Here is a 21,625-nt window from a genome sequence, read left to right as displayed (position 1 = left end):
TTACTTTCAGCCAAATTACCTTTTGGGGATGGGGGAGCTCTAACCTGAACCCCACAGCCCAGGGCTGAAGCCCTAGGGCTTTGGCTTCAGCCCTGGGTGGTGGGCTCGGACTTTGGCTTTAGTCCCAGGCCCTAGCAAGTCTAACGCCAGCCCTGGTGAAGCCATTAAAGTGGGGTAATGACCCACTTTGAGTTCCCGACCCACAGTTTGAGACTTTAAACTGGTCTACCTATCACCCCCTTCTGGACCTCAGAATAAGTGAATGTATTCTTGTGTCATAATATTTGATACTGTGTTAGATATTTGCAGTATATTGCACAAACTTTCACTTTCCGCTTAAGGAAAAGATACATTTTCAGTGGATGATTGTGTTTAATGGTGCTTAAGAAAAAAGTTAAGACTATCGTCCACAATTATTCCTTTAACTCTTCCCTACCCCACATCAGTTCCCCACTTCCCACATGTGTATCTCAGGTTCTGAATCCTCATCTACCATAACTAGAGCCTTCTCAGTCACTTAGCAAAAATAGTAGGAAGAATGGTGCCTGCCAGGAGAATCTAAAGCAGACCTTTCTTTCTGCAATTATGTGTAGTAGAAGTAGGTGTTGGGATTCATCCAGAGACTGATTCAGTGAAGGTGACTTTTTATTCACTGTATAAACATGCATAGCCTTGTTGGGAAACAAGTAAGCTTAAAAGCAATTAGACAGCTGCTGAAGGCAAGTGGCTTTTTTTTAATAAACTTTTATTTGCATTTTCTTCTTGTGACCCCACAGTTGAGAAGTGAAGGCTTGCAGAATAAAATGTGGATACGGTTTATCATGCAACTGAGTGGCCAGCATAAGTAGGCACCATTGAGATGCAGGAGCACCTGCTTATACATTAAACCTCTACCCCAATATAACGCTGTCCTGGGGAGCCAAAAAATCTTACCGTGTTATAGGTGAAACTGCGTTATATCGAACTTGCTTTGATCTGCCAGAGTGCACAGCCCCTTCCTCCCCGAGCACTGCTTTACCGCGTTATACCCGAATTCGTGTTATATCGGGTTGCGTTATATCGGGGTAGAGATGTATTTTGGAATTGTTGTGGAAATAATTTATTCTTCCCAGAACTTGGAGTTATAAAACAAAGAGCCTGTGAGAATTTTTGTCTCACTTATTGTGCATGAAGCTGGTAAGAACATGGAACAAACAAACAAAACCCTTAATAAAGAGAGAGAAAGAAAGAAAGAAGTAACAAAATAGGATAATGCAGGAAAAGCAATACACACATTTTTATTAGCCAATCACAAAAAGGAAACAGGAAAAAGGAGAAAATGCACATGAAGGTAGAAACTGTTGTTTAAAATAGAATGTATAATAACACTTTAAGGATGGATGCAAGAAAAAAAACAGAAGAAATTGGTGCAAAATACAGAGAACTGCAAAGCCACACTTACAAAACAAACAGATTCACAATTATCATACATATGAAGGTGGCTGAAAATTCAATATTGATGTTGTTATACGGGTAAATCAAGATTTTATTAATACTGTTACTTACTGAGTTGCCTTTCTTCTGCAAAGATTTTGTATACCCAAGTCTAATAGTAGGCTACTTTTTTTTTCCAGATTTCAAAAGAATTTGGGGTTTCCTCTGACACTTTTTTGACAAAACAAGATTTACCTGTTTTGTCTGTCTTTGTTTGCCTTCATTACAGTATTCCCATTCTGCAGTTTCTGCTCTGAATATGAGACTACTGGGAACCCTCCTAATAAGATTTTTTTTTAACCTTTTTTTAACAGTTGAGCACCCATAGTATTTTTGCTTACTAAGGTCAGTTTCTACATCATCTGCAATCTCACCACTGCTACTAGCAATTATGAGGAAGGACTAGACCGGTCAGACAGGATAGGATCTGGTCTCTATTCACTCTGAATACTTCCCAGAATTCACAGGCATTTCCCAGATCGCCTAGAGTTTGATCTCTGCTGTGTAATGTTCATAATTTGAAGTCTGGCATCTAACACAGAGAAATAACCCGGATGGTTCCAACAAATTATCTCTTGCTGCAGTCCCTCCACCTTGTTCAGTCACACCCACATCCAACCAAGTGTTGGGAATTTCTAGATCTCTAAAGGCTACTCCTGAGGGCATTCTGCTCCAAAATATTAAAAATTCTGCACACAATATTTTAAAATTCTGCAAATTTTATTTGTCAAATAAATGTGAAGGCTCCAGCATGGCATTGGGAAGAACAGGCTACTGGCTGCACTGAAGTGGGAGGTCACTGTGCAGCTCCTTCCCCACCATTCCCTGGGGACATGAACTCAGAAGTGAGGTTACACCCCACCCTGACACAACACAAGGACCGGACCTGCTCCAGAAACACAGCAGGGCCCTGCCCCTCTGTGCCAGGTGCACCAGGTGTGGGCAGACAGGCTCAGCAAGGCAGGATCCAAGTGTGGAGGAGCTTAATGTGGCAGGATCCAGTTGTGGGTTGAGAGGTTTCTGTATGGGGCAATCTGAGTTTGGGCGGCTCAGTGGGGGATCTGGATGCGGGGGGATCTGGATGCTCAGGGGCTTGTTGAGGGGTTCTGGGTGTAATGGTAATGGGTCTCTGTGGGGGCTTTTGATGAAGGTGGTTGCGGCTTGGTGTATAGGGGATAAAGCTGAGTGAAGGCAGAGGTCTGGATGTGGGACGCTCAGTGGGGGGTCCAGATGCTGGGTGAGTGGGGCGGGGACCCAGGTGCAGCTGGTTGGGGCTTGGTGGTGTGGGGATTCAGGTGTGGGTGGCTTGTCAGTGTGGTCCAGGTGCAGGGGGAGTGTGGCTCATTGGAGTGGGGGGTTGTGAGTGCAGGGGGAGTGAGGCTCGGCAGGAGGGTTTGAGTATGAGGTGATCTGGATGCAACAGGGTTGGGCAGATGGGGGAGCAGCCCCCTGTACAGGGATCCCTCCCCATGTAGCTGAGGAGCGGTGGTGCAGGAAGTGGGAATGTGTGAGTTTGAAGAGCTTCCTGCAGCCAGCAGAGGAATCTTGGAGTGGGTCCGACCTGGCACCGGTTGCTGTGCAGAGGAAGAGGAAGTTCAGTCCTTCCCACCCAGTCAGGACTAGCAGCTGAGCCCAGTGCAGGGTAGGAGCCACCAGCCAGGTCTTCCCCAGTCCTGTCTCCTGGCCCACAGTGATTTCTCTCTCTGCCAGCTGCCATGGGCACCCGAAACATACTGCAGTGGCTGCATGACCATTCCTGTGTCTTCCGTGTGCTTCCCTGTCAGAAAGTTATATTTCTGCAGGGAAGCAAAGAAATCTGCCTGGACATAAATTCTGCGCTTGCGCAGATTCCCCCAGGAGAATAGGCACAGTCCATTACATCCTCCTCTTTTAAATCAATTATGTGACTATAATACAAAACTATAAACCAATTAAAAATTTAACTAACATATAACTCAGCAAATAATACTGATATCATCAGAAGTCACCAGTACCTGACCCTCCATGAAATCATTTTAAAGATACTATTCTTTAAAAGCATATAATCCCATAGCCTTTTCTCACATGAATAATTCCACCATTGGATGTTTTGGTCATGGGAGTGTGTCTTTTTTTTCAAATGGTTTATTTTGCTAGAGACTGCTCTCTGTGGCCTTTGGTGTTTGTTAGGCAGTTCTTGATCCTACGTGATATTGAACTGATTTTACACAAGCTGCAACCTTCCAGAGTCTGCCCTTGTAGGTCTTCAAGCATCTCTTTTTCCAGTGGTCTCTATATTGCACAGGAATGATGTCTTTGTCTGACATGTCCAAAGAGCAGGCAGTCATCTGGTACTTACTTCCATCCTGACATGGACTGCCTGCTTCAACTGTAAGAAATCTTTCTTTATGATTAGATAACTGCCTTTGTGTGTTCTGAGCTTCTTCCAGATGTTTTTTTACTTTACTCAGGTTCTGAGATCTCTATAAGGCTGCTGCCACTGGGATTGTGCTTCTGTCCTCTGAGCAATTTTCCCATTAACAATTGGGTTCATGAATATGATTAATGATGTGTCAGTCACTGGCACACTGCGGCATTCCATAATGACCAAGTGTGCATTTGTCCCTGATTCCCCTTTATTTTTGAGCAATGACTGTATGTCTACAACACTTGTTCACCCAAATTCCTCTCCTTTGCAGACATTTGGAACTAAAAACTTACAAATGGGACACAGTTGCATATAAGTGGTTGCAGTGTGTCATGCCAGATAAATAGTGCTTTTAGTTTAGCAATAATTGAATTGGCAGTTTTATCTGGGATCTTTATCACTCCTGAATACTTTGAATATAGATCTTCCCATTTTTACATGTGGTTTAGTATTTTTCAAACAAATATGTATTTCCCATTGTCTGAGACCTCATAAACTCATGACAGCTCTTTTGAATTGCTGGGACTGCTACGGGCACACCTTGAACATCCTTTTATTATCTTCTCAGTATCTCCAGATATACCTGTCCAGTATGTTATTGTTCGGTTCTCTGCATGCCCTGGTAAATTTCATATAGCTGAAACAATACTATGTTAGATACAGCCACCTTTTTCCCTACAAATAGGGTTCTGTCCTAACACAAAAGCAGATCCTTCATAGGCAAGAAGGATTTAGTAGCAGGAATAACATCTCTTTCGTGTCTTGACCATCCTTTTTGCATCCATGTCATTACTACATGGAGCTACAAGTTTCTTTTCCTGTACAGCCTTTTTTCTTCCAAAGGTCTAACTCCTTGCACTATCACTGTCTGTCTCATAGTTTTTATAAAAATAGTTAAAGAACATAAGAACAGCTGTATTATCCTGCAGTATATGCAGAACCAGAACATGCAAAAGCAGAACCAGGTGAGGAGGCAATGGCAGTGTGGTGACGAGAGTGATGAGGACATGGACACAGACTTCTCTCATAAGAACGTAAGAATGGCTGTACCGGGTCAGACCAAAGGTCCATCTAGCCCAGTATGCTGTCTACCGACAGTGGCCAATGCCAGGTGCACCAGAGGAAGTTAAGTTAACAGGCAACAATCAAGTGGTCTCTCTCCTGCCATCCATCTCCATCCTCTGACAAACAGAGGCTAGGGACACCATTCCTTACCCATCCTGGCTAATAGCCATTAATAGACTTAACCTCTATGAATTTATCCAGTTCTCTATCAAATACTATTATAGTCCTAGCCTTCACAACCTCCTCAGGTAAGGAGCTCCACAAGTTGACTGTGCACTGTGTGAAGAACTTCCTTTTATTTGTTTTAAAACTGATGCTCATTAATCAGGTGGCCCCTAGTTCTTGAATTATGGGAATAAGTAAATAACTTTTCCTTATCTTCTTTGTCCACATCATTAATGATTTTATATATCTCTATTATATCCCCCCTTAGTCTCCTTTTTTCCAAGCTGAAAAGTCCTAGCCCCTTTAAACTCTCCTCATAGGGCCTTCTAAAATCCTAATCATTTTAGTTCCTTTCTGAATCTTTTCTAGTGCCCGGCAGTAATATTCTTTTTTGAGGGAAGGAGGAGACTCGAGTCTGTATGTTGTAGCGATATTCAAGATGGTGGCAACAACCTCGGTTTATTATAAGTGGTAATAATATCTCCGTCATATTCTCTATCCCTTTTTAATGTATTCCTGAACATCTGTTTGCTTTTTTTGACTGCCTCTGCACACTGTGTGAATGTGTTCAGTAGAACTTCCATGATGACTCCAAGATCTTTTTTCCGCGATCTTTAATGTAAATTAGCCCGCCATCAATATTGTACGATAGTTGGGATTGTTTTTTTCCAATGTGCATTACTTTACATTTATCCACATTAAATTTCATTTGCCATTTTGTTGTCTAATCACTTAGTTTTGTGAGATCTTTTTGAAGTTCTTCACAGTCTGCTTTGGTCTTAACTATCTTGAGCAGTTTAGTATCGTCTGCAAACTTTGCCACCTCACTCTTTATCCCTTTCTCCAGATCATTTATGAATAAGTTGAATAGGAGTGAGACCCTTGGGGAACGCCACTAGTTACCCCTCTCCATTCTGATAATTTACCATTTATTCCTACTCTTTGTTCCCTGTCTTTTAACCAGTTCTCAGTCTATGAAAGGACCTTCCCTTTTATCCCATGACAACTTAATTTACATAAGAGTCTTTGGTGAGGGATCTTGTCAAAGGCTTTCTGGAAATCTAACTATACTGTCCACTGGATCCCCCTTGTCCACATGTTTGTTGATCCCTTCAAAGAACTTTAATAGATTAGTAAGACGCAATTTCCCTTTATAGAAACCATGTTGACTTTTGCCCAACAATTCATGTTCTTCTATGTGTCTGACAATTTTATTCTTTACTATTGTTTCAACTAATGTGCCCAGTACTGACATTAGACTTACCAGTCTGTAATTGTCGGATCAGCTCTAGAGCCCTTTCTAAATATTGGTGTTACATTAGCTATCTTCCAGCCATTGGGTACAGAAGCCGATTTAAAGGACAGGTTACAAACCATAGTGAATAGTTTCGCAACTTCACATTTGAGTTCTTTCAGAACTCTTGGGTGAATGCCATCATCTGGTCCTGGTGACTTGTTAATGTTGAGTTTATCAATTAATTCCAAAATCTCCTCTAGTGACACTTCAATCTGTGACAGTTTCTCGGATTTGTCACCTACAAAAGCTGGCTCAGGTTTGGGAATCTCCCTAACATCCTCAGCTGTGAAGACTGAAGTAAAGAATCCATTTAGTTTCTCTGCAGTGACTTTATCATCTTTAAGCTCTCCTTTTGTATCTAAATCATCAAGGGGCCGCACTGGTTGTTCAGCAGTCTTCCTGTTTCTGATGTTCTTAAAAAACATTTTATTACTTTTTGAGTTTTTGGCTAGCCGTTCTTGAAACTTCTCTTTGGCTTTTCTTATTACATTTTTACACTTAATTTGCCAGTGTTTATGCTCCTTTCTGTTTACCTCACTAGGATTTGACTTCTTTTTAAAAGATGACTTTTTATCTCTCACTGCTTCTTTTACATGGTTGTTAAGCCACTGTGGCTCTTTTTTTGTTCTTTTACTGTGTTTCTTAATTTGGGGTATACATTGAAGTTGGGCCTCTCTTATGGTGTCTTTAAAAAGCACCCATGCAGCTTGCAGGGATTTCACTTTAGTCACTGTACCTTTTAACTTCTGTTTAACTAACCCCTTCATTTTTTGCATAGTTCCCTCTTTTGAAATTAAATGCCACAGGGATGTTGCATGTTATTGTATTACGGTCACTATTTCCAAGCGGTCCTGTTATAGTTACCTCTTGGACTTTCCAAGCGGTCCTGCTATAGTTACCTCTTGGACCAGCTCCTGCGCTCCACTCAGGATTAAATCTAGAGTTGCCTCTCCCTTGTGGGTTCCCATACCAGCTGCTCCATGAAGCAGTCATTTAAAGTATCGAGAAATTTTATCTCTGCATTTCGTCCTGAAGTGAAATGTTCCCAGTCAATATGGGGATAATTGAAATCTCCCACTATTATTGAGTTCTTAAATTTTGATAGCCTCTCTAATTTCCCTTAGCATTTCATCATCACTATACTGTCCTGGTCAGGTGGTCGATAATAGATCCCTAATGTTATATTTTTATTAGAGCATGAAATTTCTATCCATAGAGATTCTATGGAACATGTGGATTCGCTTAAGATTTTACTTCATTTGAATCTACATTTTTCTTTCACATATAGTGCCACTCCCCCTGCCCCTGCACGACGACCTGTTCTGTCCTTCCGATATATTTTGTACCCGGAATGATTGTGTCCCATTGATTGCTCTCAGTCACCAGGTTTCTGTGATGCCTATTATATCAATATCCTCCTTTATCATGAAGTACTCTGGTTCACCCATCTTATTATTTAGACTTCTAGCATTTGTGTGCAAGCACTTTAAAAACTTGTCACTATTTATTTGTCTGCCCTTTTCTGATGTGTCCGATTCTTTATGTGAATGTTTCTCATCTGATCTGGCCCTTACATTATCCTCTTCCATCCTCTGCTTCTGACTGTACCCTGGAGAATCTCTATCAATAGACTCGCCTCGAAGAGAAGTCTCTGTCCAATCCACGTGCTCTTCTGCAGCAGTCGGCTTTCTCCCATCTCCTAGTTTTAAAAACTGCTCTACAACCTTTTTACTGTTTAGTGCCAGCAGTCTGGTCCCACTTTGGTTTAGGTGGAGCCCATCTCTCCTGTATAGGCTCTCCCCATCCCAAAAGTTTCCCCAGTTCCTAATGAATCTAAACCCCTCCTCTCTACACCATCGGCTCATTCATTCAGTGAGACACTTAAGCTCTGCCTGCCTACCTGGCCCTGCGCATGGAACTGGGATCATTTCTGAGAATGCCACCCTAGAGGTCCCGGATTTCGGTCTCTTCCCTAAATTTGGCCTCCAGGACGTCTCTCCTACTCTTCCCTATGTCACTGGTACCTACATGTACCACAACCACCGGCTCCTCCCCAGCACTACACGTAAGTCTATCCAGATGCCTCAAGAGATCCGCAACCTTTGCACCAGGCAGGCAAGTCACCGTATGGTTCTCCCAGTCATCACAAACCCAACTATCTATGTTTCTAATAATCGAATCTCCCATTACTAACACTTGCCTTTTCCTAGTGACTGGAGTTCCCTCCCCCGGAGAGGTAACCTCAGTGCGAGAGGATATCCTAACACCATCTGGAAGAAGGGTCCTAACTATGGGAAGGTTTCCCTCTGCCGCTGTTGACTACTCTGCTTCCCTGGGCCTTTCTTCCTCCTCAACAGCACAGAGGCTGTCTGAGCGGAGGTGGGACAATTTTACAGGGTCCCGGAAAGCCTCATCAATATACCTCTCTGCCTCTCTTAGCTCCTCCAGTTCTGCCACCCTGGCCTCCAAAGCCCGTATGCGGTCTCTGAAGGCCAGGAGCTCCTTGCACCGAATGCACACATACGCCACCCACCCACAGGGCAGGTAATCATACATGCTGCACTCAGCGCAATATACTGGATAGCCCCCACTCTGGTGCTGGGCTTCTGCCTGCATTGTCTCCTGCAGCTACCTAGTTAATGAATTGGTTTTATTTAAATCAAGAAGTTGTGAATGTAGTTTACTTTACAGGTTTTAAAGAACGGCAAGTGAACCTTGCCCCCTTCCCACTCTCCTTCCAAACTCCCTTGTGAAACTCCCTGTTAGCAGCCCCTGTTCGCAAAGTTTAGAATTGAATTGTTTCTTTCTTGAACTTAACATTTTTTGGTATATGCCATTCCTATCAGCTGGGTGCAGGGTTTGGCTATACTGCTCTGTAGTCTCTTCCATAATGATAATATAATTGCTATAATAATTCCTTGAATATGGCCAAAGATCTCCTGATGTTTCTGCTGGAATACCTGGTTGCAGACTTGATTCCATGTGGCAGGTGGCAAAAATGGTATGTTCCTCATAGGGTTATTGCAGATACACAAAGATAACTTATCCAACCTTGTCTCCCAAATTCCATCCTGTTAATCAAGAATAGTATCAGGTGGAGACTATTGTCTTTCCTGACACACAGCTCAAAGTACTGTGTGATGACTATGATGTGCTGTTGTCTGCGTGTACTGACTTTCAGGTCCATCAGTCCAGACATATCCACAGTGTGCCATTCTTTTATGTAATCATAAGGCTGTTAAACCAGTTCATGAGTCCCTGAATTCTGCTTACAAATCTATTTTCTAAATTTTGTGCAGAGTACCTTTCATTGTGCTAGATAGGCTTAAGGATATCTTCCAGCATCTGCAGACAGCAAGTAAGCTGTATGTTTATGATGCTGTTACTGAAGCTCCCCAAGGTCTGCAATACATCTTTGTATCTGACAATCAGGCTTTCCTTGGTAATAAGGCTCAGTTATTGCTAGAATGTCAGTTGAGCAGGTTAGGTTCCACACCTCATAGGCCTCTCTGACTCTTACCAGGATTGGTGAAATCTGAGGGTTTTTTTTCAAGCCTTTGTGTGTTCCAATTATGTTGTACTTGCACCCCATGCGCTGGATGTCAGAATGCTTTAGCCAGCAGTATCTATTGGTTGCACCTACTCCCTTGATGATCTCGAATCCCTCTCTTCCTTCAAAAGTATAAAAGGGGGCAGAGTGACAAGCCAACCCTCAGTTCCTTTCCACTGCTCTTTGCTGGAACTGAGATCCAGCTGTATTGTCCACTTTTTTTCCCAGTCACATATTTGATTATTTTTTTTTATAAATAGTTTATTGGTTATTTAGATTTAGTAGGTTTTAGCTTTATTTAGTTTATTTTCTGCCCTGTACAGGGGCATCTGGCATTATGTTGGGACTGAGACCCCTGGGCCTTAACTTTCATGAGGCTTGTTGGGTAGTTATGACCATTAGTGATACACATGTACTCTGTCTTGACCATTTAGGGAAGGGCCATGTAAAAGAGACATGTACGGATTGTAAAGCCCTTACTGAAAGGACAACTAAATCTAGGAATAATAGGAAGAAGTTATTCCTTTTAAAGAAAGGTATGAGGCTAGTCTCTGAACTAGATGGGAGACAGAACTCCACTAGTCGGGCACAGCCCACAGTGAAAAGTGCCCCATCAACTGCCTTAACCTCTGGGACTCTGGTCACTCCTGCCATTGCAGCTGTGAAGAGGGACAAGCATCGCTCCTCAGGAGTGCAGAGGAAGATTTCCTGGCAAGACTTCCTCCAAAAGAAAGAGCTGGGTTTTTGTGTGTGTATGTGTGTTTGCTTATGCCTTTCGCTGGGGGTCGGGAACGGGGCGGAGGGATGCACAAAAATAATTTTCTATCTGGAGCGATAAAACATGTAGACCAGCTCTGATCATGTGCCTCAGATGCTGGCACACTTACAATCTTCTGCAGTGTTGATTTGCTCAGTGCAGACAGTCTCAGCACAGCAGCTGTCAGGCCCTGTGCATTTAAAGCCAGTTGCTGCTGCTTCAGTAATCCCAGTTCTGACGCCTATGGCAGTAGTGCTACTGCTGCTGGTATTAGTATCCCCAGCGTAGGCTTTGTAATTACCAGGCCATCCTATGCCACAGCACCACCTGGTGCCGAAGCATATGGCACACAATGATTTGACTATTTCCATGCAGCCTAACTCCCACTTATTAGAGGTTTCTGTCAATCAGGCGATGCTTTTTAAGTCACATTGGAGGTATGGTGGTAAGCCCCTTTCAGGGGGTAATTCTCAGATGCCTTGCAAGCAGGTCCCTTAGAAGAAGATGGATATTCTTCTTCATCTTCTATTAGTGGAGGTGTTTCAAGCTCTTAGGCTTTGGGATACCTCTCATGACTATTTATTTATTTGAGAGTCAGGTCAGGCGTGTGGGTAAATATAGACATGTTAGTTCAAATGCCCCCAATGGATATGCCCGCTTTGGCATACCCTAAGGACAAACTACTTGGCCTGACTGGCATCCATGGGGCTAATATCCTACATTTAAGCATTCTTCAGCTTCTGGTTCCAGAACTAGATCTCCTTCTTCCTGGCAAGAACAGAAAAGTACTCATTTTTGCTGACTGAAATCTTCTCCACATCAGATTCTGTGAATATATACCTCAACAAGTTCCTGAAGCTGTCCCAGGACACACACACCAGATGAGGGTATGGGTCCCCCCAGATGTGCTTGGCAGATGATTGTGGAATGAGTGGCAGAAGTTGTGGAAATGCAGTTCAGCCTGTCCAAGAGAAATGGCATAAATTGTTGAACTTATTACATACATCCACTACTGAAGGGCTTGTGTGATATAAATGAAGACTTAGTTATGTCAGACTCCAGTCTGTACCACCAACCTCTACAAAATTTGAAAAAAAACTATCAGGTTCCTTTAGCAGGCTTTGACTATTTTCTACATTCATCTTCCTCTGTGGTCTTTAGTTGTGACCCATGGTACAAGAGAAGTCAAAATATCAGTGTTTTAGGACTACTCCAAAGGAAAAGGAATAAAAAAGATTGGACCTTCTGAGGAAAAAGAGTTATTCGTAAGTTAGTCTTCAGTTTTGCATAGTGAATTATCAGACCCTTCTTTCACATTATGATTTCCTTGTGCAGAGCAAGGTTGCTGAGTTTCTCAAAAAACTTTCTTCTGACTCCAGGGAAGAATTTAAATCTTGGAGAGTTCATTAATACTGAAGACTTCACTACAGGCCTCAATTGATTCTGCAGATATAACTTTGCGATTGATAGCTATCATCATGCAACATATCATGGCTCTAGTCATTTGGATTGCTAAGGAAGGTTCAAATTACACTAGAAGACCTTTCTTTTGAAGGAAATCATCTGTTCTGTTCCAAAACTGTGGAGTCGTTACATTTGTTGAAGGATTCTTGAGTCACATTATGGGCATTATGTATTTCAACTTCCCAGCACAAGAATAAACAGTCTCAGTGTAATACTCATCATAGCAGCAGTGGTGGAAGTAGGGCAGTATGGTATGCCATACCAGTAAGATATTTATAGCTGGTACTCCGTACTGGAAAGACACCGGAGGAGCAGAAAGTGGGGCCACTGGGTGACCCCATGCCAGCAGCTTCGCTGGCATGGCTTTTCCACCCTCAGCCCTTCCACGCAGCTGTGTCTGCTGTCAGGGGTCTATACAGCAGTCCCGCTAGGGGGCAATACACCTGTGCTGGAGGAGCCCATATTCTGCTCTTTTTGCTGCTGCGATTCTGGAGAGCCCTACCGTTCAGAAGTGTCTGGTGCAGGAGGAGGACGGAGCCTCCTCCGCCCCACTCTCACCAGGTAATGTGAGATGGATAATGGAGGGGGGATGGGGAGAGCCTGGGGGCCCAGGCTGAGTGCAGGGCAGGGAGGAGTCACATGGAGAGGCCACATGCCCCCCCTACAACTGGTGCCCCCTCTTTGTGTCCCTCTCATGCATACTGGTAAGAAATAAATTCTACTTGCACCACTGCATAGCAGTCTGCCACTACTCCATTATCAGAGAACATCAGATTTCTCTAAGAACAAAGGGTGATTCTGTAAGAGGAGACCTTTGTCAGCATTTACTAAGATGAATTCTAAGGTGTTGTACACTCCAAGTGCAGTAATTTTGACATGTATATCGAGTGCTGCCAACCAATCCTGGAAGATCTTTTCACTTTTCCTACCCCTTTTTGGGACCATTCCAGGAGGAATGGAGAAATAATACCACAATAACATGTACTGGAAATATTTCAGCGAGGTCACTCTGTGCAATTCCAAGAAATTCCTACCCCTAATCCATCGCTTTAGGGACCCTTCTCAGAAAAGTCTCCTTCAGCAGGAGGTTCAACCTTTGCTGGCTGTCAGTGCTATAGAGGAGGTTCCCCTTCAGTATTGGAGGAAAAGGGTTCTATTCCAATATTTTCTAGTTCCTAAGAAATCAGAAGCCTCGTGTTCAATTTTAGACCTGAGAAATTATTTTGTTTGCCAGTTCAAATTTCAAATGGTAATCCTGTTCTCCATACTTATTCCCTAGATCCTGTAAATTGGTTTGCAGCTTTCAATCTACAAGACACATATTCCAACCAGCCAGCAAACAGGAAATATTTTCATTTTGCAGTGGGATAAAATGCATGTCATCAATAGAGTCCTTACTTTTGGGTTGTCGATGACACTGAGAACCTTCATGAAATTTCTGGCAGGGGTAGCAGCACATGTTGGGAGAAGGAATGTGTTGGTTTACTTGTATCTAGACCAGTGTTTTTCAGCCTTATCTGAAATAAAACATTTGTGTGACGCCCTTACTTTTTTTTACTCTTATAGTAAATGTATCCATTAAAATAGCAATAAGCCTATAGAATTGGTTTGTTTTTTTATTTGGAGAGATTGACAGATAACACTTGACCTTGAAAGGTCAGGGTGTGTAGGTAGCAGAGGAGTGAAATTTTCATTGCTTTAGCTATAATAAAATTTAACGCCTTGTGACCTACCACTTGCCTTTTGGGACTTGCAGGGGACATGATCCACAAATTGAAAAGCAGTGATCAAGATTATTTGTTGGTAAATGGGTCTTTTCCCAAACAGGTAATAAACAGTGTTCAGTACATCATTCATCCATTCTGCAGACTGGGATTGAAGAAACAAGGAGACGTCTCAGTTAATCCCAGCTCAAAAGGTAGAATTTATTGGGGCTGTAACGAACTGCGCAGTGGCTTGAGAATAACTGCCATAGACTAGATTCAACAACATGCTAGACTTGATTAATCAGTTTCAGAATAGAAGACTTGTCTTTGGATTTTAGGTCACATGGCTTCATGTTCCGTGGTCTTCGAAAATGACTGTGGATGGTCTGCCATCCTGCTGTGTGATTTTTTTTTTTTCATAGAGATAAGTTTACACTCTGACCACACTAAATTTCTCCCCAAAGAGAACTCTGATTTCCACTTAAATCAGACTATACATTTGTCTGTTTTTTCACAAAGCCACATTCATCCAAGGGTGAGGCTGTGTTACATACTCTAAATCAGTGATTCTAACTAAATCTTTTTCAGCTCAGGACTCATTTGTAAACCTTGATGGCCTGTCAGAATCCAGTAAATAGCTTTAATGCAAAACAGTTCTGGCTTACTTAATATTTCCTACCCACAATATATACTATACATATTAACATAATAAGTACTAAATAAGTACACCATGCATACAACTAACTTTCCCTCACAAGTCCAAAGTCAGAAAACACAAATACACAAATATTTACAATGATAATTATGACAAAGTTTTTTTAATTTGACTTTGATTTTTTTTAAGCAGAGGAGATTGAAAAGACTATTCTTTTTTGGAAGAGGAAAAATAAGAAAAGATATTAAAAATCACCTCAGAATTTCTTGTCCTCTGAATTTTTGCAAATACTTTCTCACTATTTATTTTTCTTTTCTTTGTTCTTCTGTTCTGTTACTCAGTTCAGGTATTTCCAGGAATCATCAACTCCAGTTCTAAATTTCTTGTTGCTTGTAGCACCATTTGCTTTCTTTGACTTCTGATTCCATACCCTAAATTATTTTTAAAGAGAAAGCATTCTAATATGAAGTTAAAGCTTCTTGTTTCTGAATGTTAGTTCATGTCCATCCATTTACTAATTACTATTATCCTGTAATAAAACCAAATTAATTATGAAAGCATTTTGTGGCCTTCATATGAAATTTGAGTCACATTACAAGTACATTATTTCCAGAGTAAACAAATTCAGTTCTTTACTGGTTTCCTAACAGGACAATCTGCCAATGCTGGAAATAAATCTTGCAGCCCTTCCTGTCTTCTTTTTTATGCTTTGAATATTTTTTTTAAATAGTAGATGAACAGTATCTTTTAATAATGTCACAGTTAAGTCTATGTATTCACTTTTGTTGGTTCTACACATATGAATTACTTCATATTTTAAGACACTGAATTTCATTAGCCATTGTTCACTCACTTCTTGGTTCTACATAGACTTTCTTTAAATTCCTTACTTTGCTGATTCTTCATCTCTGAGTCTGCATACTCAGAGTTTCATTGTGGATGTTGAGTGCTTCTGAAATACAAATAGTATTGGTAATTATAGTTTATGTCCTAGGTTGATGGAGGCTAAGTGTGCAGAAAGTAGATCTTACTGGAGAGTGATATGTTTTGTTATTAAGGTCCACCAGTTGAGAACATCCCAGCTGACTTTTTTTAAAAGAAAATTTACTTTTGATGCCATGTATGGTGGTTCATACTGTTTGTACATCTCTGGTGTAAACTTTGAAAACTGATAATAGAGGGGTTAGAAGGCACAAAAGTGTACACTGCTATTGGTTATTGTTACTTCAAAATTAATTTGAGAAGCCTGAATCATTTTTGGGCTTCTGAACCTTAAAGGCAGAAACATACCTCTTTGGGGCACAGACTTTCGTTTACCTGCATGTTTCTGACATGCCTACCACAATCTGACCTTGACCTAGTTGAGGCCTTTAGACAATACTATAATGCATATAATAAAAAAGTGTACTTTTTAGCATCATTTGTAGGAGACAAATAATTTAAATATCATGTATAAGTATTATTATGAATGTTTATAATGTTTGTTAACATTTGTAGATAAGATGCAACATCAAAACCATTTTTGTTTTATGCCTTGAAATGAAACTGAAATACAATTTTGAGAGATTGGGCAGACTAGCCATCAAATAAAAGTACTGAAAAATTAAGGAAATATATACATGACCCATCTATTGGCCCAAAACCTGAATTAAAGGTGGAATATAATTTTATTTTATTCTGGTCTTACGAGGGTCTCCATTTTTTGCCCATCACACAAAAATGAATTGAATGTTATTAACTTTATCAACTTTATTAATGAAATAAACTTACAATTGTAAAAATATCATATGATCTTAAGCTCTTTTTTGGCAGCTGCTATTCACTGGAAAATGTGCTGCTATAAAAATTTAAATTGTGCCAACTGAAAAAAAAAATTAAAAGTCTAATTGAAAATTCTTAGGATATACTCGTCCCAACAATATTGGATATTATGGACATGCTTAATTAAGGGAAGAAATGATGCCCAATCATTATTGTTAAAAAGAGAATGAAAGCAATACTGACAGCTCTTGCACAGTTCCAAAGAATGATGGTATGGCTGAAGTTGGTGAGGTAGCCCCCATTCATCTTTCCTTGACTAAGGAAGGGACTAAATGTTTAAAAATCCTGAAATCTAAATTGCTTGCTAATGATGTAAAGTGATTTTTCACATAAGAATATGTTGATATAATTAATTCCTGGAAGAGTTGTTTGTATTGACTCAGGTAAATTTTGAGAACACTATACAATATTTATAAGGGCCTGATTTTGACTGATTCACAGTTAATTTGTTTCTCTGAAAATATACTGTTATGAAAGCTATGATGTATGGTTGCTTTTTTTTATACATTAAAGAGAAATGTTTATACGATTGATTCCCTCCTGTTTTAATGTGCATTATGAGAGTTATAGATATTTTGTTAATATTTTATATACCAAGTGTATAATTAAATTAGTGATTTACAATATTTCCCTCTGTTTTAGAATGCTGGCAGTGGAAGTGGAGTTGATCTTTCAGTACTAAATGAGGCTCGCAACATGTTATCAGACCTCTTGATCGATCCAGCCCTTCCCCCACATGTGATTTCTTCCCTTCGAAGCATTAATAGTTTGATGGGTGCTTTCTCTGGCTCATGCAGGCCAAAGGCTAACCCATTCACACCATTTCCTGGCTTTTACCCATGCTCTGAAATGGAGGACACAGCTGAAAAAGGAGATCGAAAGCTGCACAAGGTCAAAAGATTGTATAATTGTATTTAAAGTGTGTGACATTTTGAGTAATGTATCAAAGAGAATACTTTTGTCTGAATGGTAGCTTCTTCCATCTTGGGTTTAGGCCAAGATTTTGAAAGATAAGAGCCTAAAGTAATCTTTTAACCCCTATTTAGACAGCTGTTTGATTATTGAAAGTGCTGAGCAGCCACAAACTACAACTGAGCTCAGTAGAAGGAGTTGCATGCTTAGCACTTTGAAACTCAGACAGGTGTCTAAATATGGAAATAGGAGACTAACTTTAAGATCCTGTTTTTTAAAAACCTTAGCCTTCTGTGTTTTTTGTAGGTATTTTGCAAAATCCCACATTTACTTGTAGAATGTAACAGATGACACCTTTCATCTTCCTAGCTATCAAAGGTTTATGTTCTCACTGTGTTGCAGCAACTATCAATTCTAGATAGAATTATGTTGAATCACTGCCTGGTAGCATAGTCAAATGTTCAATACACCAAAACATAGGGTGACCAGATGTCCCGATTTTATAGGGACAGTACCGATATTTGAGACTTTTTCTTATATAGGCACCTTTTTCACCCCCCTCCCCCTCGGTCTCCCACCCCCTGTCCCAATTTTTCACATTTGCTATCTGGTCACCCTACCAAATCATGATCACTATGAAAGATATGCAGTTTACTTCTGTACTCTGCGTGTATTGTATCTTCAAAAAACAAAACTAGTAATAAGCTCTTTGAGGCAGAGACTGTCTTTTTTATATGCTTGTACAGTACCTAGCACAAGGGAGCACCTGCCATTATATTATTTGCTGTAATGCAAATAAGTAATATAATTTCCTTTTCAAACTGAAACATGTATAGGAAATTATCATTTTTGCGGATGAAGATACCAAGACATACAAGTTTAGCAGTTCCCATTTCTTTTCCTGGATTAACTATTCTTTCAGCATAGTACTCTGTTTAGGTTGCTGTTGCATGTATTGAGGATATGGTTTTATCCAGCAAGGCTGCAGAAACAGAGGTGCAGTTAGCAAATGTTTCTCTGCTCATTCCAAGATGTCCCTGGTCTACAAATATTTTAATAGTAATAAGATACCAAGGAGGGAGAGGAATTTAATGTGATCTTCCCTTCCGCCCCTCTGTTCAGTTAGGTTTAATGGGGTAAAACTAAGAAAAGGAAAATGTAGATGGAATATTTGGAAAGTTTAATGAAGATGAGGTCTGTAGGCTGATCAGTGGTCTCCTAAGGGAAATGGTAGAAGCCTCATTGCCAGCATTATTAAACTAGACAGGAGGTAAAAATTTCAAGAGAGGACACTAAGTAACTTAAGCTAAGTCCCATTTTGTAAACCGACTTAGGCACTTGAGGTATGTCTACACTGCAATATAAGCTTGGGCTTGAATCCAAATCCCCCCTTCCATCTATACACACATCTCTCAGACTTGGGCTCGGATCCAGGGTCCTAGGAATCTGAGGGTGCGGAGGGTCTGAGCCAAGCTTGAACCCAGGCTTTGAACCCTATTACTTTGCAGTGTAGAGACAGCCCTCCGCCCCCGACTCAGATTCTGAAGGTCCACCAAAAAGTATCCAACAATCCCATGGGCCACTTCCTTTGTTCTCTCTATCCCAAGAATCTCCAGTTGACTCCAGTGAAAGTAAAAACAATCCCCATTGCTGTGATGCACAAGTTTAGTGAGTCAGCATTAACCCTTGCATTGCCTTCTGACCACTGAGCTACAAATACACCATCAGAGAACCTTCAGTGTTTGCAATGGAGACTGATCAGAATAAGCTTTCTGCAAAGTGCACTGCTTCATCGTTATGCGAGCACATCCAGATTTTGGTAAACCTTTGGTGCGAGGCAAGCAAAACAATGGATTTTAGTAAGAGTATCAGGAATGATCGTGCATACCAGCAAATAGGGAAGAAACTGTCAGTATTGCAAATATACCGGACTGGTGACAAGTTTAGGGAGCAGATGAAGCATCTCAAGAGTGAGTGCAGGAAAACCAGGAACCAGAGCTTCACCTCAGGCAACTCACTGACATAGTACACATTTTGTGAGGAGTGTGACAGGGTGCCAAGCGCAGAGCCATCAATGATGCATGATGACTTGGTCAGCCAGGGTGGCACCCCGCTGGTCCCAGAATGCAGCATGGGGAGTGATGGGAGCCAGCAGCAGATGCAGAGTGATGCCAGTGAAATTACTCTTACTGAAACCAATCCCACAGGAGTCTCTGCAGCACATCCTGGAGTTGTACTTAGAGGAGCTGTTTGATACCCTCTTGAGAAACAGGCCACTGCGGAGCCTGCAGGAGACACAGATGGGACAGAAACCGTCCTGGAGCCTGGTAAGTTTGTGGCTCCATTATAAAGTTTACTAATATGGGAATGGGAGGGATTTCCATTCTATGAACCAATGCAAAATTTATTAGAAGTCCCAGCTAGCAGCATTTACCCACTAATGGCAGAATGTATCCCAGTGGCATGACTCTCCCTACCCCCCACCAAATGACAACCAGGAAATGCAAACAATAAAAATCCTTAAAAGCGAATTTTTACTGGAAAGGCATAGATTTTTGCTAGGGCATTCCCGTTTATTAAAAATAACTACTTTACACTGCCATACCGGTAAATACGCTGTTCTGTAGCTACTCAGTGATATAACGAGCCATGTGGTAATGGTAACCTGTGGTGGGGAGGAACTGGAAATGTGTTCCATTCGCAAATCTAATCCATTTGAGGTAAAGGTAGTCCATGCAGTCTGTAGGTGACAAAAGCATTTGTCCCAGATTCGCCTGGGGTTTGAAAGTGCACCCAGACATGTGCTGGGGGGAGAGGGTTTAAAGGCAGGTGGCCATGGAATGAAATATTTTTGCATGCAGTCATAATTGGCCAAGCCACGTGGAAGTTAATGCAGCATTCTACTGAATCCCTCAAGAATTCTGACCCAATCACAGGTGTTGATAGATGCAAACTTTTCCTGAAGCACAAACTCCAGATAGGTAGTGACATTTCAGGAAAGGGTATATTTTCCAGGGCCACCTTGGTAGCTGACCAGGCCAGTCCACTCATAGTTGTACTGGTCAGTCACTATATGTTTGAATACTTCCGAGGAAAACCCTGCAGTTTTCCCACCAGCAGGTCAGAACAACATCTCCCTTTGCCAGTCAACGACCACAAGAACTGTACATCCTCGAAAATGTGGAAGGCCTGAAATGACAGAAAAAGCTTTTGTCACAAGGCCACTGACAGCCCTCCCTCCCCTAACCCAAGTAGTTCTGCAATTTTTAAAACAAAACCAAAAATCCTTTGAATTTTTAACTTTTTATCGTGATTATCCAGGCTTTGTCCAGGGAGCTACTGTAGACAGAAGCATCCCTCTCACAATATATTGGAGTTTAGTTTGGAAAAGTAACATTTTATGTCCTTGAAATTCCACAAAGATTTTTTTCTGTGCTCCTGCACTGAGCTATTTGAAACAATATCCCTCTGTGTCTTGTTCTGTTCCAGACCTCTCAACCTCTATTGGCTGCAGTACCTGCACAGCTCACCCACAGTGTAGTACAAGCCTGGCCCAATGTACCTTTACAGACCGTTCCAAGAGGAAGAGTTTCTGTCGTGAACTTATGGTTAAACTTCTGGACAGAGCCGATACCAAAAAGAGAGAGACTGACAGCTAGAGAAAAGGCATGCTGAGAGGCAAAAGAAAAGACTGAAGCTGGCTACACACCTTTAGGATAGAGTTTTAGCATTGGAGCAGGCTACAGGAGAAGGGCAGAGTTCAGCAGAGAAAACTCTTTGAGCAGCTGCTATCAAGAATGGCTGCAAGAATATTGGCTTCTGCCACATCATCCACACTGTGGTCTGAGTCACATCATCCACACTGTGGCCTGCATCCCTGTGCAGTACCTGGGGATGCAGTCCAAAAACAACTTGTAAAACTCTGTGGCCAATGGTCCATGCAACTGGGCCCCATGAGTGGCTGGACAGGGCAACTTTGCCCCATAGAATCTTCTTTCTTGACCCTCTCCCCTTTGGATGCCTGCAGCCCGTTCTCCTGGGACCAAGCATGGAATAAATGGGATAAGAAGAGAAAGGAAAATAGAGGGCTGGAGACATGCAGTGGTAGGGGGTTTCTGTCTTGTTCATGGTTTTACTGTTTGCACTTGTTCTTGCACTTTTTTTTTTGTTGTTGTTGTTTGTTGTTTGTTGTTGAAAGGTTCTGTTGTTACTGGTGTTTTGGTGTGGTAATGGCAACTGGCCTGCCTGGCAATAGGTGAATGTTGTACTTTTATAATACGTGTTTATAAATAAAGCTTTTTATGTCAAGAACGTTTATTATCATCACTGTATCACATCATACAATGTGTATTT

The 21,625-nt window shown here is 41.3% G+C and overlaps 1 protein-coding gene and 1 long non-coding RNA gene across 3 annotated transcripts in view; one reads left to right on the top strand and one right to left on the bottom strand.

Moving 5' to 3' along the window:
* The window catches only part of LOC142046752 (uncharacterized), a 257,988-nt gene that overhangs the window by 92,782 nt on the left and 143,581 nt on the right, over positions 1 to 21,625 (bottom strand). The gene's annotated exons all lie outside the window — the stretch shown is intronic.
* PDE3B (phosphodiesterase 3B) overlaps positions 1 to 21,625 on the top strand; it is a 288,726-nt gene that overhangs the window by 144,124 nt on the left and 122,977 nt on the right. For both annotated transcript variants that reach the window (XM_075065146.1, XM_075065145.1), the window contains exon 3: positions 17,003 to 17,251. In XM_075065146.1, the coding sequence (XP_074921247.1) occupies positions 17,003 to 17,251 (249 nt within the window). The remainder of the gene's footprint in view (positions 1 to 17,002; positions 17,252 to 21,625) is intronic.

Source organism: Chelonoidis abingdonii, chromosome 4 (assembly GCF_003597395.2).
Source record: "Chelonoidis abingdonii isolate Lonesome George chromosome 4, CheloAbing_2.0, whole genome shotgun sequence".
In the NCBI taxonomy this organism is placed as follows: Eukaryota; Metazoa; Chordata; order Testudines; family Testudinidae; genus Chelonoidis; species Chelonoidis abingdonii.
Note: the sequence above shows the minus strand (reverse complement) of the source record. Positions and strands in the feature narration are given on the sequence as shown.